The sequence below is a fragment of the Mus musculus genome, chromosome 3 (assembly GCF_000001635.26).
Source record: "Mus musculus strain C57BL/6J chromosome 3, GRCm38.p6 C57BL/6J".
In the NCBI taxonomy this organism is placed as follows: domain Eukaryota; kingdom Metazoa; phylum Chordata; class Mammalia; order Rodentia; family Muridae; genus Mus; species Mus musculus.
Window position 1 is genome coordinate 34,037,343 of NC_000069.6, and position 18,761 is coordinate 34,056,103.

Sequence of the window (18,761 nt, forward strand, 5' to 3'; positions counted from 1 at the left end):
TTAGTTACCAAAATGAGGATGATTATAAGTTTGGTATTTATGATATTTAAAATCTTCTGGAAGAGGTCAAGCTATTAATTTAATTCATTCTATATCCTTAATGATTTTTTTGTAACTGGACCAAAGACATGTTATTTTGGGAGAGAGGCTCTGTATTTGTGTTGAGAGTAAAGGAGAAAAGGCTCTGGACCCCTTCCAGAATGATATGGATCAGATATGGCAGGGGACGACCCCCTGAGGATCCTGACTACTGAAAAGAAAGACAGCAGCAGGACAAGTAACTTGATCTGCTGGTTCCCCAACATGGGGGAAAAATGTCTCTAGCCAAAACTGCAGCTAAATTTAGATAATACATCTTGTTATGGAATCCTTAAGATTCTTCTAGCCCTCCTTCATAGGGCATGGCTGACTGTTCAATTATAAGGAACTCTTTCAAAGTGGTCGGTCTAAGCTTGCTATTTGGTTTTCCTCCTGCTGGTTCATGTTTGTCTTTAGCTTGTTAATAGATAGTAAGACATTGAAATATTGCTCTTTTAAACTGCTCTGTTATTTAACAACAGTTATACTTCTTGTCTTTGTCTTTTTCAAGTTTATCTTGACATACACTTGAGTACAGATTTTAAGGGAGCATGAATAGAAGGATTTCTTTGTTTTGCTTTACCCAAGTACCAAGTGCAGTGTGTGTCTGGCTAGTCTTGAGTGCATGTTTTGGAGTTGTATAAGTGTTGAAAAATATTTACTAATTGGCTGGTGGGTTAAATTATGTACAGAAGCACTGGACTAGAGAGGAATTTGCAGCTCTGTTTCACTTAAAAACAAATCTTATGTGGTATGTTATTCCCCTCCCCACCCCCAATCCATTATACTTTTTTCTTTGTTGACTGTCTGATGTTGGTTGATTGGATGGTTGGAGTCTATAATAACCCAGGCTGTTTTACTTAGCCATCTGATTATATACTGATTATAGCTCTAATTGTGGCTCTGTGTCAAATGAAGATACACAGTTACTCTAAAATTTACCTTTTAAGGCTAGAAAATGATCATTGATTTTATGTTTGTTGGTAATATATTTATGGTTTTGAGGAATTATATTAACTATAGTCCAATTTGAGAAAGTAACTGAATATGTGAGTGCAGACACTCATATTCTATAGCATGTGTGTAGAAGTAACAATACTTTTGGGAGTCCTCTCTTCCACTGTGGGTTCCCAGGATCAGACTCAGGTTGACATACTTGCATGGCCGGTACTTTTACCTGCTGAACTGTCTTTCTGGCTCTGAAAATTTTAACTCTGAGGGAAAAAATATGACTAGTTTTCAAATGTCATGCTTTTCCAGAGTTGGGCTGTAATGTAATAGTTATAGTGCTAGGTACTTTGTTGAATATTACTTAAATTTTAATTTCTGATACATGAGAACTAATTAACTCTATTAGATTACAATGTGAGTTACAGAGTTAGGATGTTACCTGGCAACAAGAGTTTGGGTCATTAGCTCTTACTGAATTACTGAACTCTCAAACAACTTATTTCGCCCAACTAATGCCAGTGCTCCAAGGATGAGTATGGGTTGTGTTTGTTGTGTAAGTTTTTGTTATAACCAGAGTTCAAGGGGGCTAAAGAACAGCTTTTTACAAATGGTGGAAATGAAAATCAAATTCACATCTGAACAGTCTCTGTAAACTCTGTGGTGGGTGGGGAATGTGGGTTTGTTTGTGGGTAAGGTGGAAAGTGTCTGTCTTTGTCTGTCCTCTCTCTATCCCCTCTTTCAGTCTCTCCCACACCCTAGGCTGGCTTTCAGCTTGTAGCCAAGATGACCTTGAGTTTGTGATCCTCCTGGAGTTGTCCTACTATTTTATAGTGTGCTGTGGATGGAGTGTTTGAAAATGGGAGGCAAGTATTCTACCAACTTAGCTATAGTTCTAGCCCTGGGTATTTTATTTTTCTCCTTCTAAAGACAGGGTCTTGTGTAGCCTGATCTTGTTTGGTATTCACTGTATGACTAGTCTGGTTTAGAACTTAGCTCAGTCCTCCTGCTGTAGCTTCCATGGTGCTGAGACAGACTGGTGCCCCCTGGTCTTCCTTTACCAGTGTCCTTTTGTCATTCTATAGTTTTTATCACTATTACAGGTTTTTAGAGCTACATAATAACATTAATGCTGATACAACTTTTTGTTTTATGCAGGGATTTATCAAAGATGTCCACGAAGACTCCCTCACAGTTGTTTTTGAAAATAAGTAAGTTATTGGTAGATGTTAACTTTTAAGAGCTGATTGTTCTTACTGATGCCAATAGGAAAATGATTCTGCTTTTTAGTGCTTGATTCTTATGATTTCCAAGTCCAGTTTTGATAATCTTTCACTTGCTTTTTTATCTACAATATACCTGACATTTTTATTTTGTCAAGATATGTATGGATATGATTCAGTAAGCAGCTTTTTGTTTGTTTTTGCAGAAGTAGATGCACAAGTAGCATAATGCTTAAGACTGAAGTTGAAACGGTGGTACAAATAGTTACAGTAGTGAGTTTGAGGCTATCTTTAATTGTTTGATGTTAAGAATTGATAGTAATTCTCTTCATATTGTAGAGGCTAGGCAGTTAGTTATAAGTGAGGAAGACAAATATACTAGGCTGGGTTGGGAAGGGTTGTATAGAAGGACCTGTTAACTTGAAGGTCAAAGAATTGTTGAATTTGTGAATGGCTCTCAACTTTTCGAAGAGATATGTGCTTGACAGCTGCCTTATGGAGAGACAGATGTTAAGCTAACTTCTGTCTTTGTGAGCTCCATGTAGACAATAATGGTAGAAAAGAAAGGGCATCGAAATCCTAGACTTAAGCTGTCTCCTTGCTCGGCATTCAACTTAGCACCATTTTATGTGGAGGATATCTCCCAGGTGTTAGATGGCCTATGGAAACTTGAAAATGACATCTGACTATAAAACGTTGTCAGGTAACAGTAGCTAAGTTAGTTTGTGTTGCTGTAAAGATGACTATGCCCTTACTAGATACTAATTACAAGTTTTATTGCTTTTTTGAGGATGTATATGCTAAGATTTTACCTTGGCCCTGTGAGCACGCGAAGCACAAAGTTCCCATCTGGACATAAACTCTTGAGTTTGAACTGTATATTTTAAAGATGTCCTTTAAAAATCTATGTGTATGAATGCTTTTTCTGCATATATATCTGTACCACGTGCATGCCCATTCTCTTCAGGGGCCAGAAGAGAATATCATCTGGAATTGGTGCTACTGTGTGTGTGCTGAAAGGTAGTAGCAGGTGCTCTCTAGCCACTGGGTCATCTCCTCAGCTCCTGAACTGATCATTTCTTTTGTGAGCATGTACACTAAAGTTAGTTTTTATTATTTTGTAATTTATGAAGTTGGGATCTTTTTGATGTCATATTCTTGATCTCACCACTTTTGTTTGATAGCTGTGAATGGACCTTAGTCATTGTTGCTAAATTAGCCCATTTTGTTTGCAGGGTATGATGTATTTGCCCTTCTTAGGATCTATCAGAATTAGTTATAAAGCTTATCAAGAATCATACAAAAGTCTGTCAGCTTAATGAATTAAAGAATAAGGTGTTTGGTTTTTCTCTTTTTCTCTTGAGACATTCTGAATGATAAAATTAACTTAGAAAATATATAGCACTAGTCAGTGTTGCCCTATTAGGATCTGCTAAAATACAGGTATTAACTAATTCTTCTAATCCTTCAGTTGGCAACCAGAACGCCAGGTTCCGTTTAATGAAGTGCGATTACCACCACCACCTGATATAAAAAAAGAAATTAGTGAAGGAGATGAAGTAGAGGTATGTGTATTTAAGTTTTCGTTATTCTGCCTTATTTTTTGTCCTAAATAACTATCCTTGTGAGCACATCTCCGGCTCCTGGATATAACCATGCTCCTTTTCCTGTTATTTATTGGCAGTGACTATGATGTAGTGTTACTGGAGACTTAAGTCAGAAATAGATTCATGTGTCAATGCTGCTATTTTTAGCTTTGGTGGGCTTGATCAAGTTTTTCAAAAACAAAAGTTTTTTAAAACATTACGTGATATTGCATTTGGGTTTTTTTAAGAAACCTAGAACAGAACCGTATAGTGTTAGTCACTTTCTAAAGCTAGTTTTAGTGGCTTGTGCTTCAATATCTTTGGTTATGTATTATGTATATATGAACTGCTTTGTGGAATACTGTAGGAATATCTAGAAAAATTACAGAAAATCAAAAAATGACAAAACACAAAAATCCTACTACTAAGCACATGGTTCATCTTGCGTTTTGACCTCCTTTCCCCACTGCTGGTTGAACTCAGTGTGCTGTTGTTTGTGTAACTTGCTCCCTGTCTTCAGCATTAACTATTTTTGATGAATGGGCTTGCTGTTGCTGGGCATAGTGTTGCGTGTGTATAATCTCTCGAACTCCTTTGAGACTATATTGGGCCATGTATAAAATCCTGTACTTTCAACCCCCCTCCTCCACCTCCCCAAGTTGAAAATGTCATCACAGTACTATTTTATTTATTTAAACTTTTATTTTTTAGTTCTTTGAGGGTTTTGTATAAAATTTTTGATATTTGCTATCCCCCACCTATCTACCAGACTGTCTTTTTTCCCACCCATTAAAAAACAAAGCAAATCTTTAAGACTAATTTATGCTTTAGGACCAAATACTCTGAGATATGATCTTCCACAGAAGAGTGTTTAGTCTCTGAAAACCATTTCTCCTTCTCCTAGCAGCTAGCAGTTGTTAATAGATCTATAATTGGGGCGACTGCTTGGTCAACAGATAATTTGTGGATTTGGTCTAGCTCGGGCTTGCACAGGCTTTGTGCAGCTGTCACAGCTGCAGTGAGTTCATGAGTACACAGCTGCTTTGCTGTGACCAGAGATACTGTTTCTTTGTAGTTATTTACTGTCTCTGGCTCTTACATTCTTTCTGCCCCCTCTTCCACCATGATCTCTTGGAAAGAGCAGATTCTGTTCCGTTTCGGGCTGAGCAGTCTGCAGTCTTATATTTGCACTTTGGCTAGTTGTGGGTCTCTTCTGTCACTGTCTACTGTAAACAGAATCTTTGAGAAGATGCATTGATCTGAAGATGGTAGACTGGAAGGCTAGGGTATAAATTTTTAAATTTGCAAGAAAGTTGTAACACCCTTCTATGCTTATTTTATTTTTAAAAGAGTTTTTTTCCAGTCTCATTTTTGCCTGGTTTATAGAGCCGGGATAGTATACTAACTTTTCCTCATTGAAAAACCTAACAAGTAACTTAAAGATGTGTTTATTTTGGCCCAGAATTTGAGTGTACGGTTCATATTGGTAGGGAAGGCATAGTAGCAGCAACTTGAGGCTACTGTTCATGTTCTGTGCAGTCAGAGAAGAGAATGCTGGTGCTGTGCTCACTTGCACCTATGTACTCAGTCCATGATCCCAGGCTATGAGATGGCACTTCTTAGGGTCATTGTCCCCAGCTCTGTTATAGACACAGCTAGAGGATTGTTCCCTAGGTGACTCTAGATCCTGTCAAGTTGACAGTATTAACCATCACAGATAGTAAAACAGCAGGTGGTTTTACTATTTTATTTTGCTTTTACACAAAGCTATGTTACAATTTTGAGTCAGTACTATGAGCCTTAAGTAATAAATGCAATCACTCCTCTTTTTTTGTTAACTTCTATCAAAATAAGCCCATTAAGTTTGTTAAGAGATCCATAACTGTAATTTACATGTAGGTGGTAGTTTGAATAAAAATGTTCCTCATAGGCCTATAATATTTGAATGCTTATTCTGAAGTTGATAGAACTGTTTGAGGTGGATTAGGAGGTATGAACTTGTTGAAGGAGGTGGTGGTAGATAGGCTTTGGGTTCCAAAAGCCCATGCCATTCCCACTTAGTTTTTTTCTCTGCTTTGTGCTTGTTGTTTCAACATGAAAGTTCTCAGAGTTACTCCATTGCAATGCTCCCTGTCTTGATGGTCATGGTCTCAAAACCCTCTGGAACCTTGAGGACCCCCCCCCCCCCCAACCGCAATAAATGCTTTGTTTTATAACTTGGCTTGGTCACGGTGTTTTGTCATGACAATATGAAAATAACTAATACAGTATACCAGTATACTATAGTAGAGTTCTTGAGAGATGTGGTAAGACCTCAGAAAATAGTGCCAAGTGACTTCTGGGTAGACAGGAACTGCCAGCAGAGGTAATTAAGAGATTCTCAATTATGGCAGTGATGCTGGAAGTTTCCATGTTAGTTTTGTCTTTTATACTTCATCAAACATGACTTTCTCAGAGAGGAAAATGTCTCAAGGTCAAAGTGTTCTCAATTAGAAGTGTTTGGAGGACAGATTTAAGAGTTTTTTTCTGTAGACCAGACTGGCCTCGAACTCAGAAATCCGCCTCGGCCTCCCGAGTGCTGGGATTAAAGGCGTGCACCATCACGCCCGGCTCAAGAGTTGTTTTGTTTTTCAGAACTAAGTTTTTCTGTGTGTAATAGACTTGGCTGTCCTGTACTCACTTTGCAGATTAGGCTGGTCTCAAATTCATAGAAATCAGCCTGCCTCTGCCTTCTAAGTAAGTGCTGGGACTAAAGGTGTGACATCATGCCTGGCTGGTGTTTTGTTTTGTTTTGATTTGATTTGTTTTAAATAATTTTTGTTCTTTTTATTTTGCTGTTAAAATACTATTGTAAACCTCTGGTTTAAGGGGTGGGGGAGCACTCTAAATCAGCAACAAACCCCACAACTTATTGGTCTTGAAGGGCTAAAGATGTTTTATTTAACACTGTTTTCCCTAATCTCTGCCTAGGAATGCTTATCCTGACTTTAAAACCATCTGTGACGTAGTTTTCCTAGTTGTGACAAAAACATGTCAGAGATTTGGAAATCATTGTTCCTAGATTGTTTTACTTCATTTTCCATTTCATGATTCAGTCCTAGTAAAAATTTGCTCTTTACGGTTTTGTGAAATATCACAAATTAAGTTGTAATCATACTTTGTTAACTTGAAATTTTAAGGAAAAAGTTTAAGTTAAATATGTTTTAAGTATTTAATAGTAAAATATTATAATAATTATATACAAATATAATTGGCTAGAGTTGAGTGTGTTTTAGATTTTCCTTTGCATATATAAATAATTTTAGGATGTAAGAACTTTGACTATATTAAATATTTGTGATTTTTGTATGTACTAATTGTAACTACTGATGAGGGCATCAAAGAGATTGTTATGTTTGCTCACACATGTTTTATTTTTAATCAAACATACAATTCCGTGGTATGGATGTATCCAAAACTGAGATCAGAATTGCTACTTTTACAACAAAAAGCAGTAATGTGCTTATGCCAAATCTTTTTAAGAGGGTCACTTGTTAGGGAGAATGACTTAGAAGAGCAGTGGTTGCACAGTGAAGACTTCAGCTTGGGTCCCAGCACTCAGGTAACAGTGCTAGCATGTACCTTAATCCCAGCTTCTCACTGGTTGGTAGGAAGAGGAGACAGGTACTCACGTGTCACCAATCTCCCTCAAAGAAATAGGAGTTCTAGGTTCAGAGAGTAATAGAGAAGAACACTTGGCATACATACCACAGAAACACAGAATTAGAAAAGCTGTGTGTGTGTGCTGTTTGTGAAAGTTATTTATGAAAACAAAAGAACATACATCTACTCCTGAATGATATGCTCAGTCCTGTATTTGATAGTTTTATGAAATGCATTTTTTAATGGATGTTCTTTTAAATCTTGACTTTTTGCATGTTAGTAGAGGGTAGCTGACATTCTTTGAATATCCTTCTAGGATAGATAGGAAGGCTTGTTGATTTACTGGTTAATTGTAAGGGATCATGGACAGCCAAATGGAAGGTTTAGGGATAAGAACCCAGCAATCAGAACTTCAGTACATAAGTTGTACCCACAAGAGGCTGAGTAATTAATAGACAGGTGACTGATTGTGCCTGCCAAGCTAATTAGTCAAGCCAGAACCTTCAGGATAAGGATTTCACAGATTCAAATACAGAAACAGAACAACTATCTGAATTGTGGTGTTTTCTGTTTTAGTCCAAATAGTTGAAATTATAAAAATGGCCTGCAGAAGTACAGGCAGGAGGATCAGGAATTCAGGTCAACACTGTTACTGATATAAACAGTTTAGTGCAGCCTGAGTTATTAGGGGACTCTATCTGAAAACAAAGCAAACAACAACGAAATAATAAAATGGGAAAATCACTGTTTTTGTAAGATGTGTTTACTATATTAGATGAACTGAGTGTGTCTTATGTTTTACTTTACAGATAAACACGTGTAATACATTGTACTTCATGTTTTTGACAGTTGGTGGTCGTGAGCCTCCTTATTTTAAAAATTGTAATATTTTGAAATTTAAAATTTTAATTAAATATTTTTAATTCTTCAAAACAACCTAATTTTGATGAGCAGTGTTGGCACATGTTATACATATTTTAATACAGTTGCCTTGTAAGAAGCATTTCTTTAAATTTATTTAAAACTATTTAAATAGTTATTTGTTAAGATAGATTTCCAAAAACTGTTACTCAAGCTTTCAGCCTTAAAGTGCATTTCTCTTTTGCTCATTTCAGTAATAACATTTGGTTGAGTTCAATTAGATTTTCCATTTACATTTTTAATGTCAAAATCTTAGGGATGGATAGATAATGGAATGTTTTTGCTCCTCAGGTATATTCAAGAGCAAATGACCAAGAGCCATGTGGATGGTGGCTGGCTAAAGTTCGGATGATGAAAGGCGAGGTAAGTGACTGTTTTCCAAGGAGGCACCTTAACTCTGAGCTGCTGTGTCCGTCACCTCCGATAGATAGAGTTAATCCGTTGTTAACACATTCCTGTATTGTTAATTTCAATTTTGTTTATTGCCAAACACCAAGGATTCTTTTTAGCCGTATTCCTCAAGGCTACAACTATAAAGGTTCATGCTTGTAAACATTTGTAGTTTGGCTTATTATGTAAATGATGTTGGTAATGTAAAGGTATGCTTAGCGCTTGTACTTAGAGGGGATTCTAGAACACCGTCTAAAGCTTAGTACTTCTGTTCACATGAGCTTTTAAAAGAATTTTGTCTTTTAGTTTTATGTCATTGAATATGCTGCTTGTGATGCCACTTACAATGAAATAGTCACATTTGAACGACTTCGGCCTGTCAATCAAAATAAAACTGTCAAAAAAAATACCTTCTTTAAGTGCACAGTGGATGTTCCTGAGGACCTGAGAGAAGCGTGAGTAGTCACATTGCATTGTTTATAAGCTGAGATCTTTTAGTCTACAAAACAATGTCATTCTTCAGTCAACCAATGAAAACCTTACAGAAGTAAATAAAGGGCGGGGAGATGGCTTGGCAGATGAGCGCGCTCGCTCATCTTTGATTTCCACCACTAAAATTGGGTGACCCGGACCCCAGGGCTTCTGATGCCTCTGGTTGGCACTTGGACTCAAGTGTGTATAACGGCCACAAAAGACACATAATTAGGAATACTAAAGTAAGCATTAGAAAAAAACTTTTAAATTCTAATGGGTGCTATCAAACTGAGGTTGCATAATGCTCTTCCTAAATTTAATCCACTACTGAAATCTTGCATCCAAATTCATTTCTCTCTAGGTGTGCTAATGAAAATGCCCATAAAGATTTTAAGAAAGCAGTAGGAGCATGCAGAATCTTTTATCATCCTGAAACTACCCAGCTAATGATACTGGTAAGATAAGATCATAATTTAATTAATGACCATCCATATTATTAGGTGTTTCTTAAGCTATAATGTGTATAGTGAATTTACTTTTAATAATGGGTTTTTGTTTGTTTTTAAGCTATGTTAATTTTCTCTCCTTTAGTAAGTTAGAAACAAATATTTCGATTTGTTTTTTGTTTTGGCTGACTTTTTGATAAAACTACTCCCAGCTGTCTATGACCAACAAGTAGCAGTCCTGTCGTGTCGGTCTGCCGTGTGTTGAGATTAAAGGTGGGCTATTATGCCTGGCTCATAAATTACTCATCGGTCTCCATGACATCTTGAGATCCTTAATGTGTAAAATCCTTGATTTTTTTTTTTTTTCTTTTTTCCCCTGCTAACACGCATTCTGAGCAGCAGATTAAGATTAAGATGTAAGTTCAGCAGATTAGAAAGTAAGATTACGTTTGAGAGAGAATTTAGTATGAAAATAAATAAGCCGCAGGTAGGAATCAAGGATGGCTTCATTTAAATGATTTTCATTTTGGAATTATTTTGAAAAAATTAAGTTTTTGAGCGATTAACATGTTCGTTTGTAGTCGGCCAGTGAAGCAACTGTGAAGAGAGTAAATATCTTAAGTGATATGCATTTGAGAAGTATTCGGACGAAGTTGATGCTTATGTCCAGAAATGAAGAGGCCACTAAGCATTTAGAAGTAAGTTGGTTTGCTTTTTATGTCTCATGCTTTCCTGTGTCTCAAACTACATACATGACTTGTAACAACAGAAAGCCACCTAAGACCTATGTTTTTATGGCTAATACCAAGAGTCCTTAAGAAAATTAATTTTCTGTTTTACTTATGTCAGACCTAACATTTCATTGTGCTAAGTGTTGCTTAGCTTTCTTTTCGGGGCTTAGACGATTAGTAACTGGGCATACCTAGAAAAACTACTTATTTTTCTTTATTCTGCCTTTAATCTGATTTTTACTACCCTGTCACCTGTCGGATGTGACCTTAGTTTATGGTAGCAGTTGTTCTATAAGGGGAAAGAGCATACTTTACAGAGGCTGGCACTGCTGCCGTGGCAGTGCTCTGTACCTGCACCTACTTGTCCACTGCCACTGTGATGATACTCTGCCCAGCCGAGTGAGCGCGTGCACACACACACACTTGACCCTGGAGAAATTGAGAGGTTTTATAACTCAGATTTGTGACTGCCCTTACTTAGATGTTCTAAACAGTCTAAACTGCGTTTTGAAACAGCCATCTGAGCTGGTATCTAATTCATGAAAATAATTTTTAGAATTAGTTTCCTGTGACTAGAATTAAATAGACTGAAAATGTTTTTCTTCAATTTTATGATGAATTTCCTTTATTCTGTAAGAGATTCTTTGCTGACCTTGTTAAACTTAGGTTTTTTTGTCTTGACTTTAAACATAGGTTTTTTTTCTTTTGTCTTGACATTAAACATAAATGCAATATACTCAGAATCTACTATCTTTGACTAGCTCAATCCGTTCACATATTTAGCATTCTTGGTCAATCTCCAGAACTTGTCATATTAAAAACTGAAACTCTTGAACAGCAGCTTCCTATTTCCTCCTCCCTTCACACCCCACAGCTACTTTTAAACTATTGCTTGCTTGTTTGTTTGAGACTGGCATGTAATGCATGATTACCCTGTCACCGTGCCCAATAACAATTTTCATACTTTAAAAAAGACTTTTTTCTCAAGCACTGAGGTACGTCCCAGTACTTTGTTTATGCTAGGGAAGCTATCAGCATACTGTTTTGTTTTTTTAACTGATAACTGGTTCCGTCAGTGTAAGTGAGTTAGTATTTTCTGACTGATGTGTTCCTCTTAGGACAGTAATCTTAATGTTCTTGGCTTTCATACATGTCACCTATGCCACTTTCCTCTTTTGGTGTTAGCTTTGTGTGACTAGCCCACATGTTTATGCATTTATTAGTTGTTGACATGGATTTTCCCCTCTACTTCTTGATTATGTTGAATGATGGTGAACATCAGGGTTGGTGTTTTTTTTTGTTTGTTTGTTTGTTTTGTTTTATTTTTAAGTTTTACAAAAGAAAAATTCCTAATTTCTCTCATTTCCCTAGTGCACAAAACAACTTGCAGCAGCTTTTCATGAAGAATTTGTTGTGAGAGAAGATTTAATGGGCCTGGCGATAGGAACGCATGGCAGTAACATACAGCAAGCTAGGAAGGTTCCTGGAGTTACTGCCATTGAGTTAGATGAAGACACCGGAACGTTTAGAATCTATGGAGAGGTAAGTTGTCTGCTTCTTGCCTTTGGTCACTTAATTTGGCATTTTAGCAGTCTGTTCCATCGTATTTTTTTCTGTCATTTTATTTTTCAGTTTTGAGATAAGGATTCACATAACACAATGTTTATTTCTGAAATCTTGAGAAGTAGCCAGTGAGGCCTCCGTCGTTAGGAGGACAGGCTTTGAACTAATACTGCCTGGAGTAGAGTCTTAGAAGTCGACTGAACTTTGTTTCCACTGTATAATGATGATGGTGTTTACCTTATAGTTCGTGAAGATTTATTTTTGAACTATGTTTAAAGAACAAGAAATGAAAGTAATTACCACAATATAAAATTGAAATAATCTTATCAGTAGGTCTTTTTAAAAAATGTGTCTCTGGACAAGCAAAGCAACTTTGTTTTATGTGCAGGATGTTGCTGTGTAGAACAAGCTAGCCTCACAGAGGAAAGGTGATCTCCTCCCCTGAGCTCAGTGCATGACTGCGCTGCTGTACTGTGACTGTGTCCAGCTTAAAGCTTGAACTCTTTTCTGTTTTATGGTGCTGGGAAGAGAGAGCCCCGGGATTTTGTATAAGGCAGGCAAGCGCTTCTCACTGAGTTACCTAACAAACAACCTAACCTGAACTTGGAGTAGACGGAGCAGAACTTGTATCATACTATTACAATTAAGAGTTTTCTCCCTTTTTATATATTTTGGGCTTGGAGTTGTTTTAAAATGTTAACAGGAGTTTGTCTGTCTTTCCTCTATCCAGAGTGCTGAGGCTGTAAAAAAAGCTAGAGGTTTCTTGGAATTTGTGGAAGATTTTATTCAAGTTCCCAGGAATCTTGTTGGTAGGTACTTGTATAAAAGTTAAATGAATATTATAAATGCAAATTAATTTATTTAATTGGATGTTAGCTTTATAATTTGTTTACCTTAGTGTAATACGTGTTGTTAGACAGCCTGTATTGTTTTTTTGTGGAAGCATTTTATGTGACTTGTAACTTTGTCTTCTATCTAGAAAGGAAGATGTATTTGTTCTGTGCCATTAATAAGACTCATAATTCTTGTAATGATTTGTTGTTAAAGGTTTCCTTAAGTCTTCTCCTTTGGGCCCTTATTATTTCTTGTTTAATGTCTTCTTTTCTCATTTATATGCCCATCAAAATTATGATGGTGAAGGTCCTCCAGGATCTGTGATAATTGTTTTCTTCTGTTTAGAGTGGAAATAAAAGCAAACCTGGGCTGATAGTAGAGTAATAAGCTCCTTTCTACACAGTAGGCCGGGAATAGATGATGGTTGTGGCAAAAGCATAGAATAAGGGTAAGAAGCCTTGGGGAGGAGCAGGGTGTAGGAGGGATGCTTACATTGTCACGTCCAGCAGTGATAATTACTCCTCATGGTATTCATGAGGTATACGTTGACAGTTTTGAGTTTGCAGTGGTTCAACTTACTTTTAGGTATGTTAATTAGTGAAGCTGCTATTGATGTGCCCTCTGTCTTTGGTTTTGTGTCTTTGAGAGGCTGAGGATCATACCATACCCAGGGCCTCAAGTGCTGTACTGAATGGTGTCATGCCTCTTTGGTTGGTTTGTTTGTTTGTGCTATTTGATGGAGAGAGGAAGACTTTGGATATATGTTAAGAACTTAGTGATTCTCCAAAATTGTAAGTGTAAAATTAAGTGCTAACATAATAGGGAGGAATTTGCTAGCAAGTCATGCAGTTTTGTCTCCTTGTTTTTTGACCCTAGGGAATTTCTTTGAGCCCATTGGGTAATTCACTATCTATGTAGTATTTTCTCATATCCCGTAAAATAAAGTTGGAAAAGATATAAAACACTTACCTTCTTAAAGATACTTGCTTGAACACTTAAGTGGTGGTGTAGGGCGGCAGGCATGTGGCTTGGTGGGTAGAAAGCTAGTTTTCCAAACTGAGCTCAGTTCCTCTGGGCTTGTATTACAAAGCCTTCTGTAGCAAGTACATCTTTAGCCTTGTTGTAGGGAGGCATATCCTGCTGGTTTAATGGCCAGCTAGTCAGGCTGGGAATAAATGGATTCTGGGTTAAGAGAGAGAGCCTATCTCAACCCAATAAAGAAAGAAACAAACAAGTAATAAAAAAGGCAAGGACAAATCAAGAAAAATAACCAAAGTTGATCTTTGGCTTCCACATGGGGAGTTCACACAGGAAAAATAGTGATTAGCAGAAAAAATTATTTCTTGTAATTCTGCTACTAACAGTTATGTAGAAGGCTTTTTGGTTCATTTAAGTAGCTGTGATATTGCCAGTTAATACAAATTCTGTTAGTTTTGGTATGCCATTGTTCACTGCATAATGCTTTATGTGATGAGTGAAGATAATAAAACTGAATATTATATAATTTTAATAAACATGAAAATGTAAAACTTTGTTAAAAGATTATTGTTGTCAAAAAGAACTTTTGAATTTCTAAAACTATTTGAACACAATCCTGGGCTCTCTGGGTAAAGGTGAGAGAACTATGAGGCAGTTTCTCTGTGTACATCTGTATGAGTTTTGGGGATTAATTTTAGGTTGCCAGACTTATATGGCAAGTGCTTTTACGAGCTGAGACAACGTGCTGCCCTGTCATACATAATAATTTTACTATCCTGCTATTTTTCTCCTTTTCTCCTCTTCCTTCCATTATAAGCGTTTGAACCCAGGGCCTTGCCCATGTTAGGTAGGTCTTCTACCACTGAACCATACTCCAGCCACAAGAGCTGCTTTTGAAAATGTTGTTGTGCTCTTTAAGTCAATTATTCATATGGATGAAGTGCTAAGATTTTGGTAGCTATTCTATAGAACATTATTTAACTGAACTAGGCTTTCTCACTAGTAAGAAGGGGTTCAGTGGTGGGTTTGTAAAAAGAAAATCAAGTTTTGTTCAGCTGAATTCTACAAAGATAAGCCTTGTTTTTTTTTTTTTTTTGTTTTTTGTTTTTTTTTTTTGGATTTTGTAGTATTAATAATGAATAAAAATCCCTGATATTTCAGAAATACGGAAATTGGATATATTTGTAGTTCTGGTTCTTTAGTTATCAATGCAAAGAGGGGAATCCATGCTATGTACCTTTGTCCACTCTCCTGTCTTGTTTGGCTTTTGTGATTTGAATTGCTTATGTGCTCTTTAGAAAGCATGCACTAGCAGGAGCGACTTTACAGTGCTGAACCTGCGGTGCTTCTGTTGCTTGTCATGTATAGCAATACCATATTGTCCTCAAGTACTTGATGGGTTAAGCAGTCTTTTGAAAAATACATGTTCTTAATCCAAATGAAAGAGGAGAACTGAGGAGTGAGAGGGGATGAGGACCACTTGGTGGGTAAGTTCCAGAGAGGACGATAGATCACTTTCTGTGTTTGAGGCATTCTAGTATTTGATCATTCCCACCTGTCCAAAATCAGAACAGTATTTCTTGAACACTGATTTGAATGACAATGGATCAAAACCATTCACTTCTTAGAAGAAGCCTTTAATCACTTCTTTACTTTGTCCCTTCAACATTATACTCAATGCTCAATTTATACTACAGGTCTGCTTCAGTTTGTCAATATGCTCTGGAATTTAAACTGTGGAAATGATCATTTAAAATATTGAAGGTCTCTGGTGGGACTAAGTAAGACTTGAAGGTAGGTCCCCGCCAAGGACCCAGAAGGGTGATGGATGCTTAACTCACCACTGGTGTAGTTCCAAGAAGCAAGTGAACAAGATTGTGGGGGAAGGGCTTAGGGCCCATCAACCTCATTTGTTTTCTGAAAATACATTGCGTATTTATTTTAGCAGGTTGGAGGATGAAGCTGCTGTTAAGCTTCATTGTGTAATCTGTGCAGGTTGCTTTTGACATGCTGCTGCTAGGGCTTCTCTGAGAAGACCCAGTCATGTGAACTCTGATGACTGTTCTAAGCTACTCAGTGTCTGCTCTTTACCTTGAGGCTTACTGATGGGGAAGGGAAGGGGCTTGAGATGAGCAAGAGGCTGAAAAAGCCCATCAGAAGAATGTGTTTATGCTCTACCACTCAGTTTACTGTTGCCGCTATTCTGTATGTATTGGAAACTGTTCTTTCAAGCACGCATGACAGACTTACTTTATCTCCTTCCACCCCAAATTCTAGCTTTTGTGTAAATGGCTTTAAAAATAAAACTGTGATGTTGATTTGGTTGTTGCAAGGCTGCTGCTACATAAGAAGGAATTTTGCTGTTACTTACATCCCAAGAATATACCAGATACTTGAGTTAAACATTGATTCTTTGGGTTAAGATTTATAATAGGGAAACAGCACCTCCATGTTACCTTTGGAGTTTTTCTTTTAAGTATTAGATATTTAATAACTGCTGTTTGAAAGACTTAACAGGTCAAGTCTGAAGGTATGAATTTTGTATCATTTTACAGTATGACATTCCTAGCAAGACAGGCTATACTATATGCACTTATGTAAATCTATAAACTACCTTAAAAACTTGTAATATTTTTGCTTGCAAGAATATACACGTATGGATGTGTGTACACATATGTATGAATGAGATGAAGGAAGTGACATGGCTGATAGCCGTAGAATTGCTTTCTCTTATATATAGTTCATGGGCATGGCAGGGGTTTGAAATGGAGTTTATATTTTAAAGTATTAGAAATGGCTTGAATGTTTAAAACTGTTTAGGCATGGGAATTCTCTTGCTTGTGAATTGCATTGGTCTACTGAAGTCAGTAGCCTTTAGGCATATATGCCAGAGAAAATTTCAGACAAGAGACTGCTCCTTTAGCATCTTTAGGTGAGGTTATTGAGAGTAAAAACAATCATCTTTGCTTGGTGGTTATCATTTGATAGGAAAATGATACGTAATCTAGGTCGGTGTGTAAGCTGGATAACAAACACTTTTAACTCACTGTTCTCTCCTCCTAAAGGAAAAGTAATTGGAAAAAATGGCAAAGTTATTCAAGAAATAGTGGATAAATCTGGTGTGGTTCGAGTAAGAATTGAAGGAGACAATGAAAATAAACTACCTAGAGAAGACGTAAGTGTTTAATGCAGTTTATTTGCCTATTATGTAAACTTTACAGTTAGTTTCCAATACTGTGGATGTGAGCCAACGGTTGTCCCTAAAGTTATCAACCAGAATTCGACACTACACAACTTCATTTAGTTTTTCAGTATAGAACTGTTTGGAGAATTTGCTAACTCTTGGAAAGTCGGTCTTTTAATAGAGAAAAGTTGTAGACATTTAGCTCAGATCAGTGTCTTGACACCAAGTATTGGGTGTCCCAAGATGCCTACAGGAGATAGCACTTTTTTATTTCTTTGTATTACTTAGTTGAGGTATACTAAGCCCATACATGACATAGGGGTGCAGCTGAATATTTGATGAGTAAGGAGGTTGGTTATGTAAGACAGGTAAGGAGAAGACTGCTCCTTCTGTTAATACAAGCTGCTTGGTTTCATTCTTAATACTGTGTGGGAGTGCCTTCCTCATATGCTGCTCTAATGTACAGTTTTCCTTTGAAATTTTTTGTGGGGTTGAGACAAGTTACATGGTTCAGTATAAAAGTACACACACACACACACACACACACACACACACACACACACACACACGGCAAGTTCTGCATTCCTATCTGCTATTTTCTTAGTACACCATCAGAACTTTATTCTTGCTTTGTACCTTTGTAGTTGAAATTACAGTCAGTGGAGCTTTCTGTACTGGATCCTTATGCCCTGGTATTTTGCTTTACTTAACCTGCTATATCTAAATAAGTCATCTGTGTTAGAATTTGTAATAAAGTTACTTTGGAAATGCATTCATATTTATAACTGAAAATTATTGAGCTAGTCTATTTAAAAACTCTGGAAGTAGTTTTTGAGAGGAGAAATGGAAACTGACAGGGAGTTTAAATTGATAGTAGAAAGCTGTGTGGCAGAAAATCTTGACTTAGCCATTTTGGTTTGCTTTTTACAAATAATTATTTTGTGTGCATGTATGTATGTGTGCCCGGTGCCTGTGGAGATCAGAATAAGGCATCAGATCCCTTGAAACTTTGAGTTAAATATGGTTGTAAACCACCATTTGGGCATTGGGATCTGAACAAATAACTCTTAACAGTTGAACTGTCCCTTTATCCCCCTTTTAAAGGTGCCTTGTTCTGAAATTTAACCAGATAAACATCAGTTTGGGATTATTGTTCAGTGTTTATTTTTGTGTCTGGGTATCTGCTTTTCAATGATCTTATTATTCTTACACTGTGTAAATTATAATGCTCTGCAGTCAGCATGTCTTTGCTTTTTTCCATTTGTGAATGTGTGTATATGTTTTTGTGTACACATGATACATGTGGGCACTTGTGTGCTTGCCATTGTGTGTGAAGGTGAGCACAAGTGCAGAAGCTCTTTCTGTTCTGCTTGGTGAGCTCCAGGTTCCAGGGCCCAAATTCACCTAGGCCATTGGGCTCGGTGGCAAGCGCTCATCCCACTAGGCTGTATCACCAGCCCTGAGAATATCTTTTAATGGTCAGAAATACATGACACTTATAGTCTTTTTGCTTCCCCCCCCCCCTTAGATACTGTTTTATATTGAACTAGTAACAATTCCCTTGCTTCAGCTTCCCAGGGCTGAAATTACAGGCATGTGCCACCATACCCTTCTCAAGGGTATCTGAGCACTTATGGGGATAAATTGTCTAATACGTGTTTGGTGTTTTTTTCTTTTTTCTCTCTTTTCTTTTTATTAATATTTTAAAAGCTGTGTCTACCAGGATCATTTTTCTAGTCTGAAAGACCATGGTCAGTTTGAGT

At 37.0% G+C, this 18,761-nt stretch overlaps 1 protein-coding gene across 6 annotated transcripts in view; it reads left to right on the forward strand.

Annotated features, from left to right (window-relative positions):
• Positions 1–18,761, forward strand: part of Fxr1 (fragile X mental retardation gene 1, autosomal homolog) — a 49,923-nt gene that overhangs the window by 17,285 nt on the left and 13,877 nt on the right. For all 6 annotated transcript variants that reach the window (XM_006535400.1, XM_006535402.1, XM_006535401.1 and 3 more), the window contains exons 2-10: positions 2,185–2,237; positions 3,721–3,814; positions 8,690–8,761; positions 9,095–9,243; positions 9,624–9,717; positions 10,290–10,406; positions 11,811–11,981; positions 12,733–12,811; positions 16,880–16,989. In XM_006535400.1, coding sequence (XP_006535463.1) covers positions 2,185–2,237; positions 3,721–3,814; positions 8,690–8,761; positions 9,095–9,243; positions 9,624–9,717; positions 10,290–10,406; positions 11,811–11,981; positions 12,733–12,811; positions 16,880–16,989 — 939 coding nt within the window. The remainder of the gene's footprint in view (positions 1–2,184; positions 2,238–3,720; positions 3,815–8,689; positions 8,762–9,094; positions 9,244–9,623; positions 9,718–10,289; positions 10,407–11,810; positions 11,982–12,732; positions 12,812–16,879; positions 16,990–18,761) is intronic.